This window comes from Capricornis sumatraensis, chromosome 23, assembly GCF_032405125.1.
Source record: "Capricornis sumatraensis isolate serow.1 chromosome 23, serow.2, whole genome shotgun sequence".
Lineage (NCBI taxonomy): Eukaryota > Metazoa > Chordata > Mammalia > Artiodactyla > Bovidae > Capricornis > Capricornis sumatraensis.
The window spans coordinates 10,764,249-10,790,858 of record NC_091091.1 but is presented as its reverse complement, the minus strand read 5'-3'; the positions used below and the strand labels follow the sequence as shown (position 1 = coordinate 10,790,858).

The 26,610-nt window shown below is 40.3% G+C and overlaps 1 protein-coding gene across 1 annotated transcript in view; it reads left to right on the top strand.

The window, feature by feature from the left end:
• The window catches only part of RNLS (renalase, FAD dependent amine oxidase), a 283,909-nt gene extending 279,473 nt beyond the window's left edge, over positions 1-4,436 (top strand). The window contains exon 7 of the mRNA XM_068961684.1: positions 3,833-4,436. Coding sequence (XP_068817785.1) covers positions 3,833-3,985 — 153 coding nt within the window. The 3' untranslated portion in view covers positions 3,986-4,436. The remainder of the gene's footprint in view (positions 1-3,832) is intronic.
• The last annotated feature ends 22,174 nt before the right edge of the window (positions 4,437-26,610 follow it).

Here is a 26,610-nt window from a genome sequence, read left to right as displayed (position 1 = left end):
AAGGAGCTTGCAAGCACACCCTTCGTGTTTTCATATTTTCCTCATTGGGTAATTGCAAAATGGGCGAATCCACCTAAATGCAGCAAGATTGATTTCATCCCAACTGCAGACTGGCTAATCAGTGGCCTAGTTTTCCAGCCATGTGATCTGGCATCTGGCACTCACCACTCATCAAATGAAATTACACAGCACCAATAAATTACCCACTCTCTCCTGGGCAGAGCTTTTTCCCTTAAGCTACCTCCTGCTTAACACTTGTGTAGTGTTTAATAGTACCATAGTTTATCTATACCAGGATGCCGGCTGGAATGTATGGAAACTTTACTAAGAATGGAGAATTATATGTGTGTGTGTGTGTGTGTATGTGTGTGCATATAAATTATACATAGACACCTGTTTGTGTATTAATATATATGTGAATGAATTATCCCATTTATGTGAATTTTCCACATGATGATCACGCATTTTTTTTTACTTAAATCTTTATGGGAATGTTTCTAGGGAGGGGCGGAGGGGAAATTCTGCTCTGTTTGAATGCTTCTTCACCTCCAAGCTTTTTGTTCTTGGGCAGGAAATAGTCTCTCTCTGAGTCTTAGCTGTCTCAGCTATAAAATGAGAATAGTAGTAACTACCTCATAGGTTGATATGGGAATTAAGTAGGATGTGTGTGTGTGTAAGGCATTTGGTATGCAGAGAGCATCCAAAAAATGGCAACAATTAATACTTTATGCCTGTTAGAATGGGTCCCTAAATATTGAGGCCTTCATCAGTAGCAGTGATCATTGCCGGAAAACTAATAGGTGGCACCCTCAGGAACTATTAAGAGCCAGAGAGGTATTTGCCCTGCACTAAGTGACCACAGACTGCCAGGCTTTTCCCCAGCCCTGTCTGGTTTTTTAGTGTTTCTATAGCATCCCTTGTTTTCAGACTGTGGATTGTCAACATTCTAAAATCAATAGTATGTATAGGACCCAGCAGCTTTCTTCCTCCCTTCATGATTCACTGACAAATCAAATCATCCAAGTTGCTAAAATTCCATCTAAAGCAGGATATTAAAAGCTCTGATGGAACACCCAAGTCTGTGTTTCAGTGTCCTCACTATGTCCTATCTATTTTAGCCACTCAAAGACCTTTTATGCCCATTTCAAGATTATCGGCTGTGGAGGACAAATAATGCATGATCTCACGTGTGGAATCTAAAATAATCAAATGCATAGAAGCAGAGAGTAGAATGATGATTGCCAGAGGCTGGTGGGAGGGGGAAATAAGGAGACGTTGGTTGAAGGGTACAGAGTTTCAGTTATATATGATGGGTCAGTTCTAGGGATCTGCAATGCAGCTGCGTGACTGTCGTTAATGATTTGTTGTCTAGTCGCTCAGTCGTGTCTGACTCTTTTGTGACCCATGGACTGTAGCCTGTTAGACTCCTCTGCCCATGGAATTCTTCAGGCAAGAATACTGGAGTGGGCTACAATTTTGATACTCTATTGTATACTTGAAATTTGCTAAGAGTACAGATCTTATTAATTAGTTTGATTATTGTGATTATTTTGCAATGTATACATATGTCATAACCTCAACTTGTACATCTTAAATATATATGTAATTTTTATTTGCCAATTATACTTAATAAAACCTGGGAGGGCATGAGAGAAACTATAATTTAACATAATAAATTAAGATGGCAATGACGACCCTGTATGCAAGACAGGAAAAAAGACACAGCTGTGTATAATGGACTTTTGGACTCAGAGGGAGAGGGAGAGGGTGGGATGATTTTGGAGAATGGCATTCTATCATGTATACTATCATGTAAGAATTGAATCACCAGTCCATGTCTGACGCAGGATACAGCATGCTTGGGGTTGGTGCATGGGGATGACCCACTGAGATGTTATGGGGAGGGAGGTGGGAGGGGGGGTTCATGTTTGGGAACACATGTAAGAATTAAAGATTTTAAAATTTAAAAAAGAATAAAAAATAAAAATAAATAAATACTTCATTAAAGCCAAAAAAAAAAACAAACTGTGACTTAATTTTTAAAAGATTATCTGCTATGTCTGTGATAGATGATATTGCTATCAAGTGAGATCAAGAAAAGTTGAGATGATACTTAGGTCATTTTACATTTGTATCTGAGTGATACTGGTCTTTAAAGGCCCATATCTTTAGTGATTCAAGAAGGAAATAATTGTACCACCTCCTTTTAAAGACAAAATATGGCATATAAATAAAAATATCTATGTAAAGTTTTTATGGTTTTAAAAAACTGTAAAAGGATTATGCTAACTCAACCTATCAAGAAGCAAAATCGGCTCCATAATCCAAATAACATTTATCATATTGCTTGATTTTTTGGTGTGATTTTTAAACAAGTAAATTCTCATGGGTCTTATTCTGCTTCTCTTCATGAAAACACTGTATGAGAGAGACCAGAACTGCCATGTTGTAGTTTATGTGAAATGCACCCCCTGAAGTTGTGCAGGAAAGTGGTCCCAAGTGAGACTGTCTTTATAATAGCTTTGAGTAATTTGGTTTTTTAGGGAGTTTTTGGTGTTCAGTAGCCAAACCACCAGTATCCAAGATAAATACATTAATCGCCCACTCATTCCCCTCACTGTGAATGTTTGTTAGCAACATACATTCTAATTTAGAGAATAATTTTTCCAATAATTCTATGCCTTTTTCATCATTTCAAATATTATAAACTTGGTTCTACAAAATAAGTCCTAGACCTCAGCTGATTCTCCTTTTTGGCACATAAACAGTACTCCGTTCTTTGTTGCTGTTGTTTAGTTGCTAAATCGTGTCCTCGTCTTTGCAGCCCCATGGACTAGATTTTTTGTGACCCCCAAGGACTATAGCCCACCAGGTTACTCTGTCCATGGGATTCCCCAAGAAAAAACACTGGAGTGGGCTGCTGTTTCCTTCTCGAGGGGGTCTTCCTGACCCAAAGGTTGAACCTGGGTCTCCTGTGTTACAGGCAGATTCTTTACCACTGAGAAGCCCAAGTAGACTTTGTTTGAAACAAAGTATTCCTCTTATCTCACCTCTCAGTTATGTTCCTTCTTCTAGTCAATCTCCTTCCCCAACACACACGTACACACACACATGCGCGCACACATGCACACACACGCACACAGGCACACACACGCACATGCACACACGCACATGCGTGCACACACACACACACACATTGGCTGTGGACATTTACACATCTTACTCCTTCCCTTTGGAAAGCCTTATACCTGCTTCCTTCCCTGGCAAATTTTGATGTTTCCATTAGAACTCAAGTGAAATGACCAGTCACACCCTTTTGAAACTTTCTCCGTCCAGTATGCTGGCCTCCTCCCATGCGTTTTTATAGCACCTTGTCCTTCTCCTTGTCTTAGTCCTTACATGCCAGCAGTTGTGCTGAACTGGAAACTCCTTAAAGACATGACCCTTTAAATCTCTTTTGTGTTCACCTTGTCTGGCATATAGCAGGTTCTCAATACTTGGGGAATGATTTCATGAATTTCATTTCCCCCTAATGAAAAACTTCACTGTACTTCCAACTGATTTAGCAGATCGTGACCAATTAAGTTTGAAGTTCAATACACTTCTGAGTATCTTATCAAATGACTGAAAATGTAAACATTTATGAATTCATTGTAAACACTTGGGCAAGGGGGAAAGTTTAGGAGTCTTAACCTAGTTTTCTTGCTCTTTATAAAACATCTTGATTTCTTCAGGTAGGGAAGCTTCCCCAGGTGGGCATTGACATGATAGCACAATAGAGCACTGAATGTCAATCGCAATTCTTTTTTTTTTTCTTTTTTAATATTTTCAGGTTACAAATGCTGCTGCCAACTGTCTTGGTCAAATGACTCTTCATCTCCAGCCTTTTCTTGTGTGTGGAGGGGATGGATTTACTCAGTCCAACTTTGACGGCTGCATCACTTCTGCCTTATGTGTTCTGGAAGCTTTAAAGAATCATATTTAGTACTGCCTGTATTCTTATTTTTCACATGTACTTTGGGGTTTTTGTTTTCACAATTTTCTGTCATTGATTATTTTGTTTTCTCTTTTGTTGAGAGAAATTACTAGAAAAATTGTTCTTTACTGATTATTATTTTTCACATGGAGTATAAAATCAATTTTATAATTTCAGTACTTACAACTCCTACAAGAATGAAAAATCCTTTGTACTTTATACTTTTCTCCACTTTTCTGAATTGCTGTGTTTACCCACTCCTTGTTGGAGGCAAAGCAGTGCTTAAGGAAAAGCAAAGAGCTCTCCCTCCAAATTATGTCAAATCCAAGTAGCGGTTCATGTTCACAGACCTTTGTTGTCCTTTTGAAAATTTCAGTCCCAAATAAAGAATAATCTTTATCAAGACATCGCGATAAATCTTCAAGTATATCCTTGATTCGATATTTTTGCAAATTGCTGAACTACAAGATTTCTCCAAACTGTGGAAACAAAGGGTAATTTTTGTTTCTCTTTTCTCTTCCAAGTTATTAAATGCTCCTGAATTGTAGGTCCCATATGTCGTCATCTCTAAGAACGCAGTTTGGAGGGCAACTTGACTGACAAAGAAATGTCTCTTCAAATTTTCAGAAAATAACCAGATTCAACTTGACTTTCAGAGTCACACAGTACTTCTTAACCTTAAGAAATCCAGCCTTAATGGGAAAGATAAAAATTAAATAGAAGCTGAGAGGAATTATATTGATCTTTACCGTGTGCTATCTCCTGCGGCTAGTGCTGTTACTTTTATGCCCTCTCCAGTGTGTGCTGTGGCATTTAGACTGTGTCAAGTTTAATGAATTTAATACAAAAAATTTTTACTGAACCAGAAAATAGATGCACTTAAAATAGTTCAATATTTGCCAACTTAGCGGTTCAGCATATCACCCACATGCATCAGTGACAACCCATGACTTGCTGGCTCGAGAGAAATTGATCCCCAGCCTTCTGAACAAGCTACTTGTTGCTAATTTAGAAAGCAAGCGGGTGAGTTCCATTTTGTCATTTTGAAAGGAAGGAAGTCGTCACAGCCTCTCAGATCATTGCAGTCTCTCAAACTAAGAAAAGTTCCACAAAAGACCCCTTAGCTTGGTAGTATTTAAAATCTCACACTGACATGCCCACTGTCAGGCATGCATATACACAGGCATGGGCAGTTACTTGTTTATGTAACTACAGAGTGGGTTTTTTCTATGGAGTGTTCTTATACATCTCCTACTTGCGATCAATTGATGGAAAACTGAAATGCCTACGTGTGGTTAACGTCACTTATTTTTGAAAATATAGAAAGGAAAAGGGAAATTAATGTGATCTCTTTTATGATACAAGAAAAAATATTGAGATTTCTTTCATCATTTTGGCCTATATTTGATGAACATTTGTCTTTATTTTGGTTATACCCTTAAAATACGGTAGCAAATATATTCAATATATTAACTGTTTTGTTTTTAACTAATATAATTCTGGAGCCATCTGACTGAAAGCATCCTAAAGGCTTTAAAGCAATGTTATATTTGTTTCAAGAGTGTTTATATTCCAAAGAAGAAAAAATTATTTATAAACGTGGGATGTGTTGCTTAGAGAAAGTACGCTAAGCCATTATGGACGAGTGATTTTTTATTTAAAACATTTTTTAATGTGAACCATTTTTGAAAGTCTTTATTGAATTTATCATGATATTCTTTCTGCTTTATGTTCTGCTTTATGTTTTGGCCATGTGGCATGTGGGATCTTAGCTCCCTGATCAGGGATCGAACCCACACCCCCTGCATTGGAAGGCAAAGGCTTAACCACGGAACCACCAGAAAATCCCACTGATGAGTTTTAATATCTGTTCATTCAAAATGTGCTTCCCTAATAATTGTGCATTTGCTTAGAAAATACTGTAGCAATGTGAGAAAATATATACAACCCTGCTTAGTATGTAGGTCATTGTTACTTTGCTGATTTAATCATTTGAAAACTCATTTTACATTTTGATCCATCTCTGATAGAAACAGACCAATTCCCTGATGCTCAAATAAGGAAAGAAAATGTATCAAAAGCTTGTGTTCTCTATCTTCATTTACCCCTTCCTCTTTAGAAATAGAAATAGATATGGAACTGTCTTGTGCTAGAAGCCATCCCAGAGGCCATGAGATTCAGATGGCCAGGATGTCCTAAAAGACCCAGGGCCAAGGTGGCCAAGTCCCCTGAGAAATACAGGTCAGTACCTTTTGGAAAAGGGCTCCCACAGTACCACACAGCACCACAGTACTTCCAAACAAGAACTTTTATTAATCAAACACAGTCAAGGAAATCTGCTCTGTTTTGAAAGGAGCATATTCAAGTGAGAAACGGCTTGAGCAGTGGGGTGATTTAATACTTGTTAGCTGATAAATATAGCCTTTGCTGGAATAAAACTATACAATGCAGGGTTGAAAAGCTTAATTACTAAACTGTCTATGCATGTCTTGCTCAGGCAGCGAGGGTGACAAATTATAGCAGTCGAGTAGTATTTTTCACCTTTGGCATTTCTGAGGGGAGAAGTATGTCTAAAAACATCGAGCGAGCAGTAATAATCCCAGACCAGATATTACTGAGGGAAAAAAAAAGACATATTATTGAGTCACCAAGCCTTCTGTGCAAAATGCCGTCAGCCCCACCCCTCCTCCTACTTGGTACCTTGTTAAGTAAAAAGAACAAGGTCAATTTTACACTTATCTGGTATTTTATTCTCATCCAAGTATATGTGCATATGTATGTGTATATATATATATATATATATATATATATGCTTTGTGCTATGCTCAGTTGCTCAGCTGTGTCCAACTCTTTTGTGACCTCCATGGACTGTAGCCCACCAGGCTTCTCTGTCCATGAGATTTCCCAAGCAAGAATACTGGATTGGGTTGCCATTTTCTACTCCAAGGGAATCTTCCCGACTCAGGGATAGAGCCCACGTTTTTTCTGCATCTCCCGCATTGGCAGATGGATTCTTTACCACTGCACCACCTGGAGAGCACAATATATATAAATTCTGGCATTACTTTTGAAAACTCAGATATTGATTCTCCCATCAACTTGAATAAAAGCAGCATTGACTGCTTTATATTTTAGAAAAAAAGATTATATATATATAAAACAAATATATGTATATTTCAAGTATATCTGTATATATATGTTTCTTTCCATCCTCCTAATATTTTGTAAAATAAACAGAGCAGGGAATTATTATTCACATTTGACAAGTGAGGAGACTGAGGCACAGAGCTTGGCCAAACAAGGTCTCATCATCAAATGCAGGGCAAGAACCCGGGCCTCCCGTGACCCATTTCTATTTACGTGGCACCAGGCTGCTGCCAGATGAGCATGGTAATTAAAGCTGAACTGAAGTGTTGGTTGGAGGTGCAGTCAGCACCATGTGGTCCCCTTATTGATGTTTCATTTCAGAGAGCTAACACTAATCCTGATGTGATGTATACAGGAGTCTAATACAGAATAGAGTCTCTGTAGGTACTGACTAAATGATTTATATTCCGTTATTTTCATTTGCTGGTTTATTTCCTCCTTTGAGGGGCACTTGCTGTGAGAAATGGTTGCATCCTAATGACACTGAATTTCAGCCCAGCAGTAGCTGGTTAGCGAACAGGCCCCCTCTGCATCCAGCCTTCCCTTCTGCACTGCTCTTTGTCTCTCCATTCCCTTTGTTTCATGCTGTCCTCTGCCAGTTTCTACCATCACTTTCTCCCCTCCTGTTTTTTTTCCCTCCCTCTTCTTACCCTGTGTCCAGTTCTCCATTCTCAGAAATCTGGAATATAAATACAACTACATTATGATTCATGGCATTTGTAATTTTTTGCCTTAATGTAATCTCTTTTTTCTACAATTCAAAGCAGTCAATCCTGCTTTTTATTCAAGTTGACGGGATAGTCATTATCTTGATTTTTCCAAAGTAATGCCAGAATTTAAAACTATCTGTAGCTTTCAAGGATCTCAGTGCTAATAACCTAAAATATGTTACCAGGCTCTGTGGTGGACATAATGGAATATAATTAGCCATCTCCACCTAAGATGCTAGTTAGGGGAAGACAAGTCCCATAGAGTGGGAGGCAGTAATCACAGACAGTAGATAAGATACTGGGAATCCTAATCTCTGGGAAAAGGAAGGAGCCTCAGCCAATCTCCGACTAGCTGGTGCAGGACTGAGTTGCTGTATCCACTCTGGAATGTCTTTGTGTTTCAGCCAATATCATCTGGCCAGGTAAGCCAGGAATGGTTGAAATGGTACTATGTCCTGTGTTTTCTTCTCAACAGACAGAAATTACAGTCTACTTAAGAGTTCACAGCAGAATCTATCCAATGTGCCTGCTAAGGAGAAAGAATTTCCAAAGAATGTGTTAATTGAAAGGCATGTAGAATCATCCTGGAATGTCTAAGTTTAGAGGGCCTTGGAGACCGTTTAGACCAGTTCTTAGCCATCTTGGATTTTGAACCTACTTGAGAAGCTTGGGAAAGCTATGAGATTTTCTCCCAATAACAACGAAAACAAGGATGCACGTGTGCAAATAGAATTTGCATACCATTTTAGAGCCTACTGGCTAGCTGCTTATTTTTGTAAATACACTTTTATTGGAATACAGCCTTGCCCACTTGTTTGTGTATCATCTGTGGCTGTTTTTACATTACAACGGTAGAGAGGGATGTTTGCCATGGAGACCATATAGCCTACAAAGTCTAAAATCATTACTCTCTGGTCTTTTAAGAAAAAAATGTGCTGACTCCTATTTTAGGAGGTTACAAACCCTCCAAAATCTATTTTTAAACACTGAAGGGGGAGCTCCATGGACCTCAGATTAATAACCTCTAAATCTGTATCCTATCAATTTATGTAAATATAGGCTTATCTTAGATGTACACATTTGGTCCACTACTCCTTGATCCCATGCCCCATTGTAAATCCTTTAAAGCAAGCAGTACTATTTTGCACATATCCCCTGGAGTTAAATAAATCTGTTTTAATCCAGACTTTTGCTCCTCATTCTGTGACCTTGCAGTTAAACAGCTACACAGCCCCCTTCATCGTTGAAAACTGAGTTAATGGTAGCTGCCTCGTAAGATCGTTATAAGTCTTAAATATATATAAAACCTTAACAAAGTCCTGGACACATAGTAAGTGCTCAAGAAATAATAGCAATGATGGTGATGATGATGATGATGAAGGGAATAAGAGTAAGGAAAAAAATGTAAGCAGATCCTGTGCCTCAGAGACCCCTGCAAAGGGCAGTTTCCTCTGCATTTATATAGGACATGGTAAGAGTTTGTTCATTGAATAAATGCTGATGAAACTCGGAAGCTTAACAGCTCTAGAATCTCAAAACCTTCATGAAACAAAACAGTGGGGTCTGCCTGAGACCAGGTATGGGCCACTTTCTCCTTTCCTGTCATAGCTAATAAGTATATGCTTGGGGAAAAGGGTTTGCTCTAACGTGGTCCTTGGAAAAAAACCAGGATAGGTCATGACCAGGAGTAGGGATAATGTAAAATAAAAGTGTTCTCTGCAGTGAATGGTGTCTTCTCCTTAGCAAGTATGTGTGCTGAATGCAAAGAATTGCACGCTTGGATTGGATTCTGCTGAAGATTATTTACTTAATCTCTGAAATGCTGTGAAAACTGGGAGTGAGTTATTTCACATTCTTGACATGTTTGGCTAAGTATGCAGATTCATTTCCTGTCTCTGGCCTTCGTTTTAAAAAGCTCAACTCCTGGTAAATTCTGTGACATCCTAAACTTACCACTTTCTAGATGTGTAATCTTAGACCAGTTTCTTATATCTTTGAGCCTCAGGAGCTTCATCTATAAAATGGGGACACTAATTTTTCCTGCCTTAAGGTTAGGAGTTATTTGAGTGTTTTAGAATATGATATGTAAAGTGTTGAGCATTGTGCTCTGCACATAGAAAATAATAAATGTTAGCTGTTAGTGTGAATCTTACTATTAGTGAAGTGTGGTTTAGGAAAATAACTCTGTCTCATAACCATCCCACCATCTATAGTAGCTTTAAACCTAGTGAGGAAGCCACTTTATTACTTGTAAAACTCATTGGGGACTGTATTCAAATGCCAGCATAAGTTTGGCTTCATTTAAACTAAATTTTTGTCAGAAATTCTTATTGACTTTGAGTGAATGAGTGAATAAGTGCTTCACTATTGCTGTGCTCCTTAATGTGGTTCACAGCACACTGCTTTTCCCCAGCCAGTCTAGTCTCCCCACTCTTGTGATACCAATCACGTGTCTACCAACTGGTTCAGTATCTACTTGCCACCAAAACTGGCAAGATCAACACCATCAGGGCCCGGCGCTTAGGAGGTACTCAGTAAACAGATGTTGATGCAGTGAATAAATACATTCAACTGATGAACATTTCTTAGTCTAATTTCAACAAGTAGCAAAGAAAATCATTGCTGATACAGAATCATCCCATAGAAGAAAAATGTACCAATCTTATCTTCAGTGTGCTGGCGCTCAAACGCTCAGGCGTGTATGACTCTGCGACCCCATGCACTGTAGCCCACCAGGCTCCTTCGTCCATGGGATTCCCCCAGCAAGGATACTGGAGTGGGGTGCCATTTCCTCCTCAGGGGATCTTCCCGATCAAACCCATGTTGCTAATATCTCCTGTATTGGCAGGCAGATTCTTTACCACTAGTATCACCTGGGAAGCCTTATCTTCGGTAGAGGAGATAATTACAAAAGTACCTACGTTCTCCCTATTTGGTCTGTATCCATCAATAGGTGAGTTCAGAAAGTCCCTGCTTTATGCTCCCTCTAACTTTGGGAAGTCCTTATTTGGAGGCGGGGGAATATGGGAGAGCTGCTCTACGTTTGCAACTGCCTAATAAACACTTGTATTTCACTTTTCATTTTGCCTAATATATAAAGGTTTCTGCCTATGAAGCCAAACATTTGAGCAAAGGCATGCACCAGACTAAAGAAGCCTGATGAGCCTGTTTTACGTTTCTTATGAGAAACTGAAGTCATACATATTGAAAATTATTAAAATTAGAAGAAATAGCTGAAGAGGGGAATTAACAGAACTTCAATTTAAATAATTATTAGCTAGAAATTCATTTTTTGCATCAATTTCTGCATTTTTACCATTCCAGAATACTTGGTTCACTTCTTTTTTTCTTTTCAGTGCCTCTGATGCACATGGCTGAAGTCGGATGAATCTTGCAAAGCCTTGGAATCAGGATTTCTTTAGAACGTAGTAAACTCTATTACTACTCTATTAGTCTATAAAGGACTTCCCTGGTGGCTCAGACGTTAAAGCATCTGTCTACAATGTGGGAGACCCGGGTTCGATCCCTGAGTCGGGAAGATCCGCTGGAGAAGGAAATGGCAATCCACTCCAGTACTATTGCCTGGAAAATCCCATGGACAGAGGAGCCTGGTAGGCTACAGTCCATGGGGTTGCAAAGAGTTGGACACGACTGAACGAATTCATTTTTTATTTTAAACTCTATTGGGAGAGGATTGTGTGTGTGTGTGTGTTTATGGGTGTTTTTTCTTCACTTTGGAATTCCCCAGAACAGTGATTGTCACAAATTGAATGACTAATTCAAGAAATTTAGACCATCAGATTTTAGGAAGCTATGTTATATAATTAGAAGATGTAGCAAAAGAAATGAAAAACTAGAAGTCTTTCAAGTACAAAAAAATACCAAAAAATGAAAATGAAAAAGCTTTTGAGTCTTACTTATGTAAGTTCCAAAGATAAGAATTATGTCTGACTTATCTAAAATAAATTCCCCAAGCCTAGCACAGAGTAGGTCACATAGTAGACCCTGAATAATTTTTTATTGAATGGTTAAGTGATTGAAAAAAGGAAAGCTTATGTGAGAATGCGCATTAGATTCTAAAAGACCCAAGAGAAAAAATCCTAGAAATATATTATTTAAAATGAGCCATTTTAAATAATGGGTAGCTGGTGTGCTTGTGTATACACACATGTGCTAGAGTGGGGAGGGGAGGGCAGGGCTGCTTTTCCGGTGCAATCAGTGTAGCTTCTGTGGCAGTGTGTTCCGCATTGTGGTTCATCATCTACCAACAGTGTGTACTCAGGGTTTATTGGGTCACATTTATATTTCTTGGTATTCTCTTTGTTAGAATTGATTTGCAGGTGGCAAGCTTTGGATCTAGTGTGGGATCCACTTCTGCAAGTCACCAGCCTCAAACTCACATAGTATGTTTTTGCCATTAAAATAGACCATGTTTACTTACGTTTTGGAAAACAAACTATTTGCTGCAAACCAAAAGATTGTCCCAAAAAAGTGTAATACAGAGGTCATTGTGGAGAAAACAAAACCTGGCAAGTGTCACTTCATTGAGAGAAGTATATTATCCAGGGTGAACAGTACTGTGACAAATAAACTCTGTATTAGAGGAAAGAGCTGAAAGAATGTGTCTATAAACAGGAAATCTGTTCATTTAATAAACCATATTAATAATAATCTTATAATTATTTAAATAAATGCTAAATATGTCATAAAATTAACATATATAACTGATATAACCAATAACATATATAACCAATGGTAAACTCATAAGAGGGGAAAGCTATCTTAGAAGGATAAAGATTATTTTAAAACTAACAGACATCACAATTAAGAACCAATTCCTAGAATTATCTACATTAAATTGGGAAGACATCAAAGATCCTTGCATCAATGTTTTGAAATTTCTAGGGAATGCATTAAGGCATGGAACATATTTAAGAGATGTGAACACTAGAAAAGAAAGGTGAAATGATTACTAATTTCTGTCAATATGATTATACTTCTTAGAAAACTCAGGTGAACTAACTTTTTGAATTAGTAAGACACTTCTAGTCACTACTAGAGACTACTACTAGTCACTACTTTGAGTATTATAAACACTCAAAGACCAATAATTTTTCTATATGTTAATAATTAATGCAAATATATCATATTTTTTAAATTAAGAAACAACATAGAATACAAAAACATATCTCCAGGAAAATATATCTAGAATTTATATAAGGAAATTTTTAATCTTAATATATTTTTAACAAATTGAATAAGTAGAAATATATACCATGTCCCTGTAGGGGTATACTGAATATAATGAATTTTTCCATTTTCCTCTAATTAGTCTATAGATTAAACATAATCACAATGGGATTTTGTTAATATGAAAAAATAAATCTAGAATTCATCTGGAAAAAATTAACAGATCAAAGTAAGTAATAAGTTTATGAGCAAGCAGGCCATAAGTATTGAACTTATCAGCTATTAAGATATATTATGCTGCTGCAGCTGCTGCTGCTGCAAAGTTGCTTCAGTCGTGTCCAACTCTGTGTGACCCCATAGACGGCAGCCCACCAGGCTCCTCTGTCTCTGGGATTCTCCAGGCAAGAACACTGGAGTGGGTTGCCATTTCCTTCTCTAATGCATGAAAATGAAAAGTGAAAGTGAAGTCGCTCAGTCATGTCTGGCTCTTAGCGACCCCATGGACTGCAGCCCACCAGGCTCCTCCGCCCATGGGATTTTCCAGGCAAGAGTACTGGACTGCGTTGCCATTGCCTTCTCTGAAGATATATTATAGAATTAGGTAAATAAAACAATTCACTAATGATCCTAGAATTGACATAAATGAATGGAAATAATGGCTATAAATGCACTTAAGGTAGTAAAGGAAACATTACAAAGCCATCGAAAAAGGAAGACACATGCAACAGCATGGATGAACCTTGAGACGTCATGCTAACTGAAATTAGCCAGTCACAAAAGGACAAACAGTGTGTGATTCCACTTACGTAAGGTTCCTAGAGGAGTCACGTTCACAGAGACAGAAAGTAGTACAGTAGTTGCCAGGGGCTGGAGGAAGTGGGGAATGGGGAGTTAGTATTTATTGGTACAGATGAAAAAGTTCTGAAGAGGGATGGTGACGATGGTTGCAGGATAATGTGAACATACCTAATGCCGCAGAACTGTACACTTGAAAATGGTAAATTTTATGTTATGTATATTTTACCACAATTTTTAAAGAAGAAAAAGAAGTTGATATTTCTTATATTTAAAAAAAAGGAGTAGGAGAGAATTTACAAACCTATAAGAGAAGCACGAGGCCCCTTCTCTCCAGCAGAAAAATATATCACGTCTATTCTTCCCCTCTTAACATCCGATGTAACAGAAAAGGCCAAAAAATGGGAGAAAATACACACATGTATGAACATTTTTCACTTGGTAAGTAATCAAAATACAAACCTATGTATATGTATATACATAGATATGGGCTTCTCTGGTGTTTCAGATGATAAAGAAACGCCTGCAATGTAGGAGACCTGGGTTTGATCTCTGGGTCAGGAAGATCTCCTGGAGAAGGACATGGCAACCTGCTCTTCTTGCCTGGAGAATCCCATGGACAGAGGAGACTGGTGGGCTACAATCCATAGGGTCACAAAGAGTCAGACATGACTGAAGCAACTTAGCATGTACATACATGTATGTATGTATACACATATTTATATGTGTGTAGGATTTCCCAGGTAGTGTTAATGATAAAAAAAACCTGCCAGCCAATGCAGGAAACATAAGAGACACATTTTGTATCCCTAGGTCAGGAAGATCCCCTGGAGGAGGAAATGGCAACCCATTCCAGTATTCTTGCTGGGAGAATCCCATGGACAAAGAAGCCTGGAGAGCTCCTGTCCATAGGGTCACAGGGAGTTGGACACGACTGAAGCAACTGAGCATGCATGCACACACGCATTTGTGTATATGTGTCTGTTCATGCTTGCCTTAAGAATAAACAAAGGTTTATAAGGTTTTTAAGGTTTTATAGGTTAGAAACCATAACAAAGGTTTATAAGGCTTTATATTAGAAACCATAACAAAATGTAATTTTTCATCTATCAAACTGATGATTTTAAAATTACTAACCTCTAAAAGGAGAAGGAAATGGCAACCCACTCCAGTATTCCTTCCTGGAGAATACCATGAACAGAGGGGCCTGGCAGGCTACCATCCATAGGTTCACAGAGAGTTGGACATGACTGAAGCAACTTAGCACAACTTCTAAAAAGAGATCAAAACTGTTAGAAGTTAAAATTTTCACAACCTCTCTGAAAACTAAGTTGGCAATACGTATCACATTTTTAAACATGTTTTTTGACTTGATAATTACACTACTAGGAATCTATCTTAAAGAAACAATCCAAGATTCAGATAATAATTTATATTGTTGTATGTTTATTTAAGTATTAGTTATTATGATAGTTCAGTTCAGTTGCTCAGTCGTATCCGATTCTTTGCGACCCCATGAATCGCAGCACACCAGGCCTCCCTGTCCATCACCAGCTCCCGGAGTTCACTCAGACTCATGTCCATCGAGTCAGTGATGCCATCCAGCCATCTCATCCTCTGTCATCCCCTTCTCCTCCTGCCCCCAATCTCTCCCAGCATCAGAGTCTGTTCCAATGAGTCAACTCTTCGCATGAGGTGGCCAAAGTACTGGAGTTTCAGCTTTAGCATCATTACCTCCAAAGAAATCCCAGAGCTGATCTCCTTCAGAATGGACTGGTTGGATCTCCTTGAAGTCTAAGGGACTCTCAGGAGTCTTCTCCAACACCACAGTTCAAAAACATCAATTCTTTGGCACTCAGCTTTCTTCATAGTCCAACTCTCACATCCATACATGACTACTGGAAAAACCATAGCCTTGACTAGACGGACCTTAGTCGGCAAAGTAATGTCTCTGCTTTTGAATATACTATCTAGGTTGGTCATAACTTTTCTTCCAAGGAGTAAGCGTCTTTTCATTTCATGGCTGCAGTCACCATCTGCAGTGATTTTGGAGCCCCCCAAAATAAAGTCTGACACTGTTTCCACTGTTTCCCCATCTATTTCCCATGAAGTGATGGGACCAGATGCCATGATCTTCATTTTCTGAATGTTGAGCTTTAAGCCAACTTTTTTACTCTCCACTTTCACTTTCCTCAAGAGGCTTTTTAGTTCCTCTTCACTTTCTGCCATAAGGGTGGTGTCATCTGCATATCTGAGGTTATTGATATCTCTCCCGGCAATCTTGATTCCAGCTTGTGCTTCTTCCAGCCCAGCATTTCTCATGATGTACTCTGCATAGAAGTTAAATAAGCAGGGTGACAATATATAGCCTTGACATACTCCTTTTCCTATTTGGGACCAGTCTGTTGTTCCATGTCCAGTTCTAACTGCTGCTTCCTGACCTGAATATAGGTTTCTCAAGAGGCAGGTCAGGTGGTCTGATATTCCCATCTCTTTTAGAATTTTCCACAGTTGATTGTGATCCACATAGTCAAAGGCTTTGGCATAATCAATAAAGCAGAAATAGATGTTTTTCTGGAACTCTCTTGCTTTTTCCATGATCCAGCAGATATTGGCAATTTGATCTCTGGTTCCTCTGCCTTTTCTGAAACCAGCTTGAACATCTGGACATTTACAGTTCATGTATTGCTGAAGTCTGGCTTGGAGAATTTTGAGCATTACTTTACTAGCATGTGAGATGAGTGCAATTGTGCAGTAGTTTGAGCATTCTTTGGCATTGCCTTTCTTTGGTGGAAAACTGTAAACAACCTAAATAAAACACTAATAGATGGCTGAATAAATTCCAATAGATCAAAAAAGTAGAATTGAATGCAGTCATTTGAAAATGTGCTCTTCAAGCATACTTGCCCATCTGGAATAGTTCTATGATACAACATTAAGAGAGATCACCCCAAATATGTAACAACAAATTCAGAATGTATTATGGTTTTCATTTGATTAAAATAAAAGGTGTATGTCATATACATTTGTGTGTGTATATAAAGAAAAATACTAAAATCTTAAAGTTCTGAAGGTGGTGGGATTTTGAGTGATTTTTATATACTTTTTCAGTATTTTACAAGGAACAGACAGGCTGCCAATTGACCTTGTTTTAAAGTGCTCCAGAGGGCAGAACCAAGACCAGTAGCATTAGGAAAGCAACTGGAACTAATATGAGAAAGAAATTTCTAAGAAGCAGAACTTTCCAATGTGCAGCAGAACTCTGGGGGCTTCTCTCTGCTCTCCTGGGACATGTGGTCACCAACTAGAGTATTCCACCAACTAGAGAGGTCACAGGAACTGTGCTGCCCAACCCCCGCTAAGCCATAGCACCTAGGGGAGGGCAAGGGAGGTGGGGATTGAGGTGATAGAATGCAGATTCCTGCATCACGCATACTCATCTCTCTGAGCTGAACATCCAGGACTGAGGTCTGGAAATTTGCATTTTCTTTAAATTTCTCCAGGGGACTCAGAAGCAGTCAGATAATTTCTGCATTGGAGAAGCCACAAATTAGATTTAAGTTTGCTTCCCATGTGGAGACTCAAAGCAAGCCTGAGACTCAAAAGTCTGGAGATTTTCTGACTACTGACTGTATAAAACCAAGGAAATGCAGATGTAGAGAAAGGACTTGTGGACGCAGTGGGAGAAGAAAGCGGGACGAACTGAGAGAGTAGCATTGGCATATATACACCACCATGTGTAAAACAGGTAACTGGTGGGAAGGCGCGGCATAGCACAGGGTGCTCAGTGCTCTGTGATGACCGAAAGGGGAGGGGGCGGGGATGGAGGGAGGCTCAAGAGGGAGAAGATATTTATATTTACCGGTGATTCACGTTGTTGTACAGCAGAAACCAACACAACATTGTAAAGGAATTATCCTCCAATTAAAAGTAAAATAAAACCAAGGAGAGTAATATAGATAAAAAGGGAAATATGCTAGATGGGGCTGGAAGGGAGAATGGAGTCACCTGATGTTCAGCACTGCCCAGTGTTTAGTAATTTAGGCATTTAACCTCTGGTCTAGGAGCCCCTCACCTTGTAACCCAAGTGAGAGAATTTTCTTGTTCTTAGAAAAAGGCATGCTAACGTATTTGGTAGTGTGAAAATTGCTCAGTTCAGTCCAACTCTTTGTGACCCCATAAACTATACAGTTCATGCGATTCTCCAGGCCAGAGTACTGGAGTGGGTAGCTGTTCCCTTGTCCAGGGGATATTCCCAACCCAGGGATCGAACCCAGGTCTCCCACATTGCAGGCGGATTCTTTACCAGTTGAGCCACAAGGGAAGCTCAGTAGTAATTTAGTAGTAAAGGGGCATTTTTTTTGTCTACAACTAACGCTCAAATAGTTCAGAATAAAAAAATTAGATGAGGAGATGAGAAAATGCTAATGTAGCTAAGCTAGAAATTTAAGTAAAAGATAAATGGACATCTTTGTCCTATTTTTTAATCTTTTCTGTAAGCTTGAGATGTTATTAAAATAAAATGCTACCCCATCAAAAAAGACAATTTAAAGACAAAGCAAACAGAATGATAATCCCTAGTCCACTTGACTCTAAATCACCAAGCATGCTTTTTCATTCATTCATTTATTCAACCAACATGGATCAGAGGCTTATTCTGTACCAGGCTCTCCATTAAAAACTCTTGGGATGTATCAGAGATCCAGCACTTTTCTGCCTGCACACTGGTCACAGTAGAGTTTGGTTAACATAAAATGCAGATTCGGGGGGCTCAAGACTGAGTACATTAGATCTCTGAAGCAGGGACAAGGGATCCATAATGTATAATATTTCCTGCAATGTTGCTTATATGCATTAATGCAGAGCTGTTTTTCAAAATATGGACTTTGATCCATAGTGGTTTATAATAGCAATTTAGTGAGCAAAGAATTTTTTTTACATTAAAATAATAGAAAAAGAGAAAACAGAAAAGAAAATACGAATGCTGACACATGGTAAGAGTCACTATTATTTTATAAAACTTTGGTTTCCATGCCCTTGAGTCACTAAGTAAACTAGGTTTCATGTAGAAAACCACTGCTAGAAAATACGATATGTAAAATACATCACTTCTTTTTTCCTCTCTAGCCCCTGTACCCAACAGTTCTCCCTTAGTCCAGATTGAGGGCTATTGAGAGCCTGGGGCACATTCACAGCCTTGAGAAGCAACAGGCCGTTCCAGGAATTTGACTCACTGGCTGTATCCCTGATGTGACAGCCCTTCCTTTTCCTCCTGCGTAGGGCCCAGAGCTGCACTGTCCCACAGATGGCAATGTCTCCAGCACGTCACCTCACCTCTTTTGAAGGACGCGACAGAGCATGGCACGCTGTCTATCCTGGCACTTGTTGGCAGAGATAGAGCCACCACAAGAAAGGAACTTTTGAGACTGAAAACTCCCCCCTCCCTGGATGCTTTTTTGAGGAAACAAGAACACAGGACACAGCCCAGCCCCTTTTCCAGGCCACAGTGCTGGGTGTTTAATTCAGGCTCTTCAAGTCTGGTTGAAATCCTATGTAGCCCATACTTTCTGACCCAGATGAGACAGAACCGTTGTCTTAAATCAAAATGAAACAGGATGGGGTTAACAAACCCACATGAAATGCGCTGAGGACTCCTCTCGGGGAGCCCAAGAGCCTGCTGAGCTGACCAGACCAGGGACGTTCCTGTGGTTGACTTTTGAGCTGGCCACGCAAGTCTTGTTGTCACTAGGAAGAGAAATCCACAGGCAAGTTCAGCAGAAATGGTCCCCTAGCTCCAGGGAGGGCAGCCATAGGTGAGTCATCAGCAGTTCAGAGGCCTGAGAAAGGCCGCTTTCATCTCTGTCTCATGGCAAGAGGAGTCTCTCTTAAGGAACTGAAAATGGAATTACTCAAACTAAAAACTGCTAACCTCACCAGGATGATTCCTTTCCTGACCCGAGAATGGGAATTGCCATTGGTAAACCCCCCCCAAAATGAATGTGGTTCATCAGAAAAGGGCAAAGTGAGATACTCTCAGATGTATTTAGTGACATGTTCACAGCATTAGAAGCCAGCCCTTCCCCACCTCAAACCAGAGCACTGAAATGCTTGATTCTGTGCAGTTGTGGTAGAAATGTCCTCTATCAAAGGCAGACTCTAGTACCGCAAGCCAAAGATAAATAACAGAGGAAATCATTGAGACCATGACCTCTTGATGACCCCCTGGAGCTAAATCTTTGCTAGACCTCAGAACATGAAACAGGCCACCAAGCCCGCCAGCAGCAGTTTGTGTATGAACAGCCTGGAAGCCATCTCCGCCTGCAGAAGACTGGCTCTCTAGAAGTTTGAGAAGAGAAATCCCAAAGGAAGTTCTTGTTCTATTCCCCGAAGCAAGGGTTTGCTGTTTAGGTGAAGAACCCTATTCTGAGAAATGAGCTCATTCCTGGGCCTCTGCCAGAGTTGCCCTGAAAAGGCATTTGCCTGGGAGTTGGGATGGAGTCTGCCTCCTGTCCAGTGTGAGATATTAGTATTTGAAAAATGTGTTCTCTCACTAGCTAGCAAATAAAATGGACCTCGGGATCTCACAAGGGCCTTCTTCCCTCTGCTGATTTCAGTGACGGATGTAGATCATCAAACATTACGGAGTGTTTGCTCGCTGACGAGGATTGTGCAAAGTTCTCCAGGGATCCTGAGCAGAACCAGACTCAAGTTGCTCCTGTGAGGAAGCTCTATGGTGTCCCTTCTTGAGACAGTGTCACAGCACAGGAAAGAAACTCCTGACCACCACTTCCGGTTTAGAAACCCCGGAGGCACAATACAGCAACGGAGACTGTAGGAAGCCAGTATTTAACAGTCAGGGTGTGGCCTGCTCTTGGACTGTCTGGCTTGATGACTGAGGCAAAGTCAGCTAAATCTTCAGAATAAAAAGTATGGAGAGAAGCTGGAAGATAAAGCTGACCCTCAGTGCAATAGAAAGGAGACCTTGATGGGAGGACGGATTCAAATGATCAAACAAATTGGCATCTGTTGGCTCTAAGAATCACCAAGCAGCACAGAGGTCAATTGACAGAGATTATATATATAGACATGGATGTCATTGTGTTTTTTGTTTTTCACCCCTTTCTCTTCTTGTCAAAGAGGTCATCTCTCCCCCAAAACCTAAAATAGCCCCAAAGTTTAGAAGGCTTATGGGTTCTCTTCTCAGATTTCCCTGGTGGCTCAGACGGTAAAGCGTCTGTCTACAATGTGGGATACCTGGGTTCAATCCCTGGGTCGGGAAGATCCCCTGGAGAAGGCAATGGCAATCCACTCCAGTACTATTGCCTGGAAAATCCCATGGACAGAGGAGCCCAGTAGGCTACAGTCCATGGGATCACGAAGAGTCGGGCACGACTGAGCGACTTCACTTTCACTTTCACTTTCTCAGAATATAAAGGATTTGGGTGAGATAAGTGGATTTCCAAGTATGCTTCAGTCATGGAAGTTTTTATTCAGACCAAATTGCCTGTTGTCTTGTAAATAAATACATCACATACAAGGAAAGCAGCCCTTCAGGGGGAAACAGGACTCCCACTGGGTTCCTTTGTGTGCCCCATCCCCTAGTCATGTCTGACTCTTTGTGACCCCATGGACTGTAGCCCTCCAGACTCCTCTGTCTGTGGAATTCTCCAGGCAAGAATACTGGCAGGGGTTGCCATTTCCTCTCCAAGAAGACTTCCCGACCAGGGATCAAGCCCACATTCTCTTGAATCTCCGTCACTGGCAGGTGGATTCTTTACCACTAGCACTACCCTGAGAAGCCCCTGAGTTCCCCTGAGGGGTCTTCAAAGTACAGTTTCAACCAAGACTAAGAAGAACTTCTCTGATCCTTGCTGCCCGATTCTGGAACTTCATGAGCCTATGTCCCCTCAGAATTCATGACTTCTGTCCTTGACTTATCATGCGGCAGTCATCCAAATGGCTTGTCTAAACCTTGTGAAACCCAAGTGTCCTCTCTCACCACGTCTAATCTCTAGGAGTGAGCTAGCCCAGGCTTTGGTTTGATGATGGGTGAGAATAACCACTCAGAGCTAGTTAATGTCACTGTCACTTTGGGTTTCTGCCACTGCATCAAATAAGCAATGAAAAAATACGAAGATAGGAGAGGGAAAAAAAGACAACCAGTAAACTTGTCTTGTGCTCGGGACCTTAGTTTAGTATCCTAATCCTATCCGCACATAAGGAACCAGCTCTTAGGGAGTCTGTCATCAATACTCCTTTGTTCAGAGAACTGCCAGTTCACACCCACTCCTTGTGAATGCTAAACCAGAGTCTTGTTCACTAAAACATTTTATTCAATCTCATGGTTATAAAATACTTTTTAAAGTTGCCAAAGAAGCCTGATGGATGTGATTCCCCTGGATTTTGCATTATGTTGCTTCTTCCCCCAAAGAAGCTACCCCTTCCAACAATTCACTGATCTGTTATTATAGACTCCAACAATTTGCTGACTTCAGAGAACATATGTCAGTTGTCTCACTAGTATCTACTGCCTTTCTTTCCAAAGACTTCTTTTGGATACCTTCCCTTTTCCCATCCTCAGTCCATGTGATCTGAGATGGGGCATCCCTCCTACATCTATGTTAATCAGGCCCTCACACTACAGCAACTGGTTCCAGGTCAAAATAAACATGAAATAAACACATTCTATCAGGTTGAACCTCAGAACCTTGCAAGAGTTTCCCAGTAGACTTGGATTTGTGAATATCTGTCACCAGAGCTCCTGTAGCCATGCCACTATAGAAAGACTGCCATTAAGAATAGGGGTCCTAACTGTGATATGATAAAACCATGAAAACCAGAATAGAATCCTTCTGTCTGAAGGGCCGTATCTCACCCCCAAACTCTAGGTTGTTGGCCTGGTTGAAAGAGGATAATTTCACCACTTTAAAAAGGAACAGAAATAGAAATGCCAAGAGTGTGAAGTATTCTGGGACTACTGGGCATCCAACATGCTGTGTTAATCACAAAGGGGAAAAGCCCTCTCTTTTGGCTGGGAATCAGGGGAGTTATTTTGGGAGCAGCCTCATCAGTGACCCAGACGTTTCCATTTGAGTTCCAAAGTTTCAAAGAACATAAGCCTTGAGAATCTTTTCCATTGGCCCATGTTTCTTTCTCCACAGTGCTTTCTGCACAGATCTGCTACAAATCCAGCATGCGCCATCTCCAAGGAGCCTGCAGAGAAGCAGATCATTGTCATTAGAGAGGGTGAGCTTTCCTGGGAAGTGACTTATCTGCCCATTCAAAAGACCTCATGGCTCATAGTCACCTGTGTCTTAACTGGCTTCATTAAAAAAGTATTTGGAATGCTACGTGCTGTGCTCAGTTGCTTCGGTCATGTCCAATTGCTTGAGATCCCATGGACCATAGCCCACCAGGCTCCTCTATCCATGGGACTTTCTCAGCAAGAATACTGGAGTGGGCTGACATTTCCTTCTCCAGGGGATCTTCCCAACCCAGGGATCAAACCCGCATCTCCTGCGCTGCAGGCAGATTCTTTCACTGCTGAGCCATCAGGGAAGCCTTCAGAATGCTATACACACCAAATTTTACCAGCCTATCTTCTATCAGTAAAGTGCCCCATATCAAAAAGCCCAACAAATGACAACCATTTCTACAATTTTTATAATGTTTTCGATGTGAATTTCTGTAACCTGAGCCACTAAATGCCCGAGAGATGAAGGAAGAGGGATTCAGAGAAAAGCACTGCATGATACAAGCCCTAATGGGATGACAGACAAGTACTCTACTCAGGTAAGCTCAGACCTTCCTCTTCTTCAAAAGAGAATGATAAATCAGTTGTAGTAACTGATTATGTCCTTTAATTATCAATTATGTACTTCTGCATGATCTCATTTTATACTTAGACAAATCCTATCAAGAAGGTAGTATTTGTATAATCCTCTTTGAAGAAATGAGAACACCTAGTCTCACTATACATAAATAATTTGCCTAAACTAACCCAGGGAGCAAATGACTGAGGTGAGACCTGAACCCAGGCCATCCTGAATCCAAAACCTGGACCCTTAACTTCACTTTCCTATATCCCAAATCATTGCAACTTTGGGAGAGCCTGAGCTTATACATTTGATGGGTTATTGTTGTTATTTAGTCACTAAGTCATGTCTAACTTTTTGCAATCCCATGGACTGTAGCCCACCAGGCTCCTCTGTTCACGGAATTTCCCAGGCAAGAATATTGGAGTGGGTTGCTATTTCCTCCTCCAGGGAATATTTCCAACCCAGGGATCAGATCGAACCCACATTCCTGCATTGGCAGGCAGATTCTTTACCACCACTGACAAAGCACATTTGGTGGGAGGCAGCTCTTTTCAAGAAAGAGAAAAAAATATATGAAAACAAAATTCAGTACAGAGCCTTAGAAGGGGTTCATGCAAGTGAGAGAGGCTGAAGTTTAAGCTCTATTAACTTTCCAGTAAGTCTGCTTTTGATTGTAATGATGCCATTATTGGCAACAGTGTTAATAATTATTCTTCAAATGCAAATATATGAAAATCTGGTTGGTTTAGGATTTTAGGATTTACTTTGGAAAGCAAAGTTGTTCTGGGTGCTCAGAGGTCCTATCTGCTCCCTTCCCAACCACTGTATAATTTCTCTGCATCTGAGTTACACCCCATCTGCTCCAAGTTTCTCCATATTATCCTTGTATCTCTATTGACCTGCCTCACTTTCAACTTCTTATTAATAATTATAATTAGGATTAACGTTACTAGAGGTGCAAGGCACTGCTTTAAGCAATTTTTTCATTGCTTGTTAGAAACTTTTCAGATGAGGAAATTGAAGTGCTGAGAGAAATCTGCATTCTTAACCACCACACCAGAATGCTTCAGGTAGCCCAGGTCAATCAAACGTCAACACAAGAAGAGTCCACAGAGGCCAGAATAAAGCACAGTAATCATAGTGTCTTGATAAAGTAACAGACATAAGGCTAGATGTTCTGTAAATCATAGACCTAATGCCCTGATCTGAAGTCTCCCTTTAGGCACCAGTGAATAGTGCAAGAACAAAAATCTATTTCAAGTCAAGTCAGCTATTCTGAGACATACAAGACCTTGAAATCTGTGATTTATTGATAAGAAATACATTTTTCCCCCTGGGTTGCAACTGTTGAAGAATAAGCTTGGCAGTGCCTGAATTTATGTATTTATCATAAGTTTTATACTTTTATAGTTATTATCGAATTACTCATACCAGAAGGTTGTGCTTCTCCAAAAAACTGGTCGCTAACCAGGAATGGTGCCAGAGGAAACTAGGAGGGTTGTGTCAGATTACCTGGTCACACTGGCTTGGCCAACTTCCTGGGATTGAAGTGCCGAGAAGAGTGCATATCTGAGTCCTGTTCCATGAACCTGTGTTTGAAGAAAACACAAAATTTATCTAGCTCAACCCCCTTTCATTTACAGATAAAGGCAATGAGACCTTAGATGCCAGAGGTCACTAAGATCATGAGCATAGTTCACTCAAAAAACTAGTTGAACAGATTATGGAGCTAGGACAGAGGACATCCAACTGCCCCATGTTACCCCATGGTTAAGACATGCCATTGGGCACTAGATCTATGATACTTCAGTTAAAAAAATAATTCTATGACATACATGTACAAGGTTTTCATTGGTCTGAGCTCTGCCTGCCTATCACCATCGTCTCCTAAAATCCCTCAGTATGAACATTTGTTTGTTTTGGTTTTGTGGATGTGTGGCATGCGGGATCTTAGTTCTGCAACCAGATATCAGACTCACACCCCCTGCATTGGAAGCACAAACTCTCAACCCCTGGACCACCAGAGCAAGTCCTCTCACTCTCTATTTTCCAGAAAGTACTCACTATGCACTCTTGTCTTAGCTCTGGCTGCTGTAACAAAATACCATAAATTGGTGGCTTATAAATTAAAAAAATGAATTTTTCACATTTCCAGAGCCTGAAAGTCTGAGATCAAGGTGTCACCATGGTTGGGTTCTGAGCCCTCTTCTAGGCTGCAGACAGCCAACTTCTTGCTGTATCCTCACAGGGTGGGAAGTGGGGGCACTAATTCCATTCATGAGGGCTCCACCTTCATGACCATGGTGGTCAATAGCCCTCCATTCAAATATCCTCCTCTTGGGAACTAAATTTCAACATATGAATTTTGGGAGGGGGACACAAACATTGGATCCATAACAAATCTCACTGCTCTGAGCCTTGTGTAGACTGCTTTCTCCATCTGGGCTGCCTTTCTCCTGATTCTCCACCAAATGAACTCCTTCATTTTTCAGAACTCGCAAGTGTCACCTTCACCATGAAACTTCCCATGAAGACTGCTCATACTCCACCCATCCATCCAGAAAGGATCGGTGTGATCCTTCTGTTTTCTCAGAGCACAGTTCTCAGGGCTTTTAGCACTTGCCACACTGTTTTTGGCTCTGGGTTTAATTTTATTCCCTCGATTGAACTCTGAACGGCTTAAAGTCAGAGATTCAATGTTGGTCATCCTTTTAGTCACTTAATGCCTACGCTCTAGTGGGCACTAAAAAATTGTAACAATAATCAGTGACCTTCAACGCCCATAATAATCCTAAAGGGAGGGTCAGGTAGGGGTAGATACTATCAGGGCTCACCAAGGCTTCCGGTTCTCTTCTTGAAGTTAAGCACCTGCTTTGGCTGATGAAACTTAAGTGGAAATGATATATGTCACCTCCACATATAATTATCTAAGAGCAGGCACTCTTTTCCCCTGCAGTGGTGGACCCTAAATTCT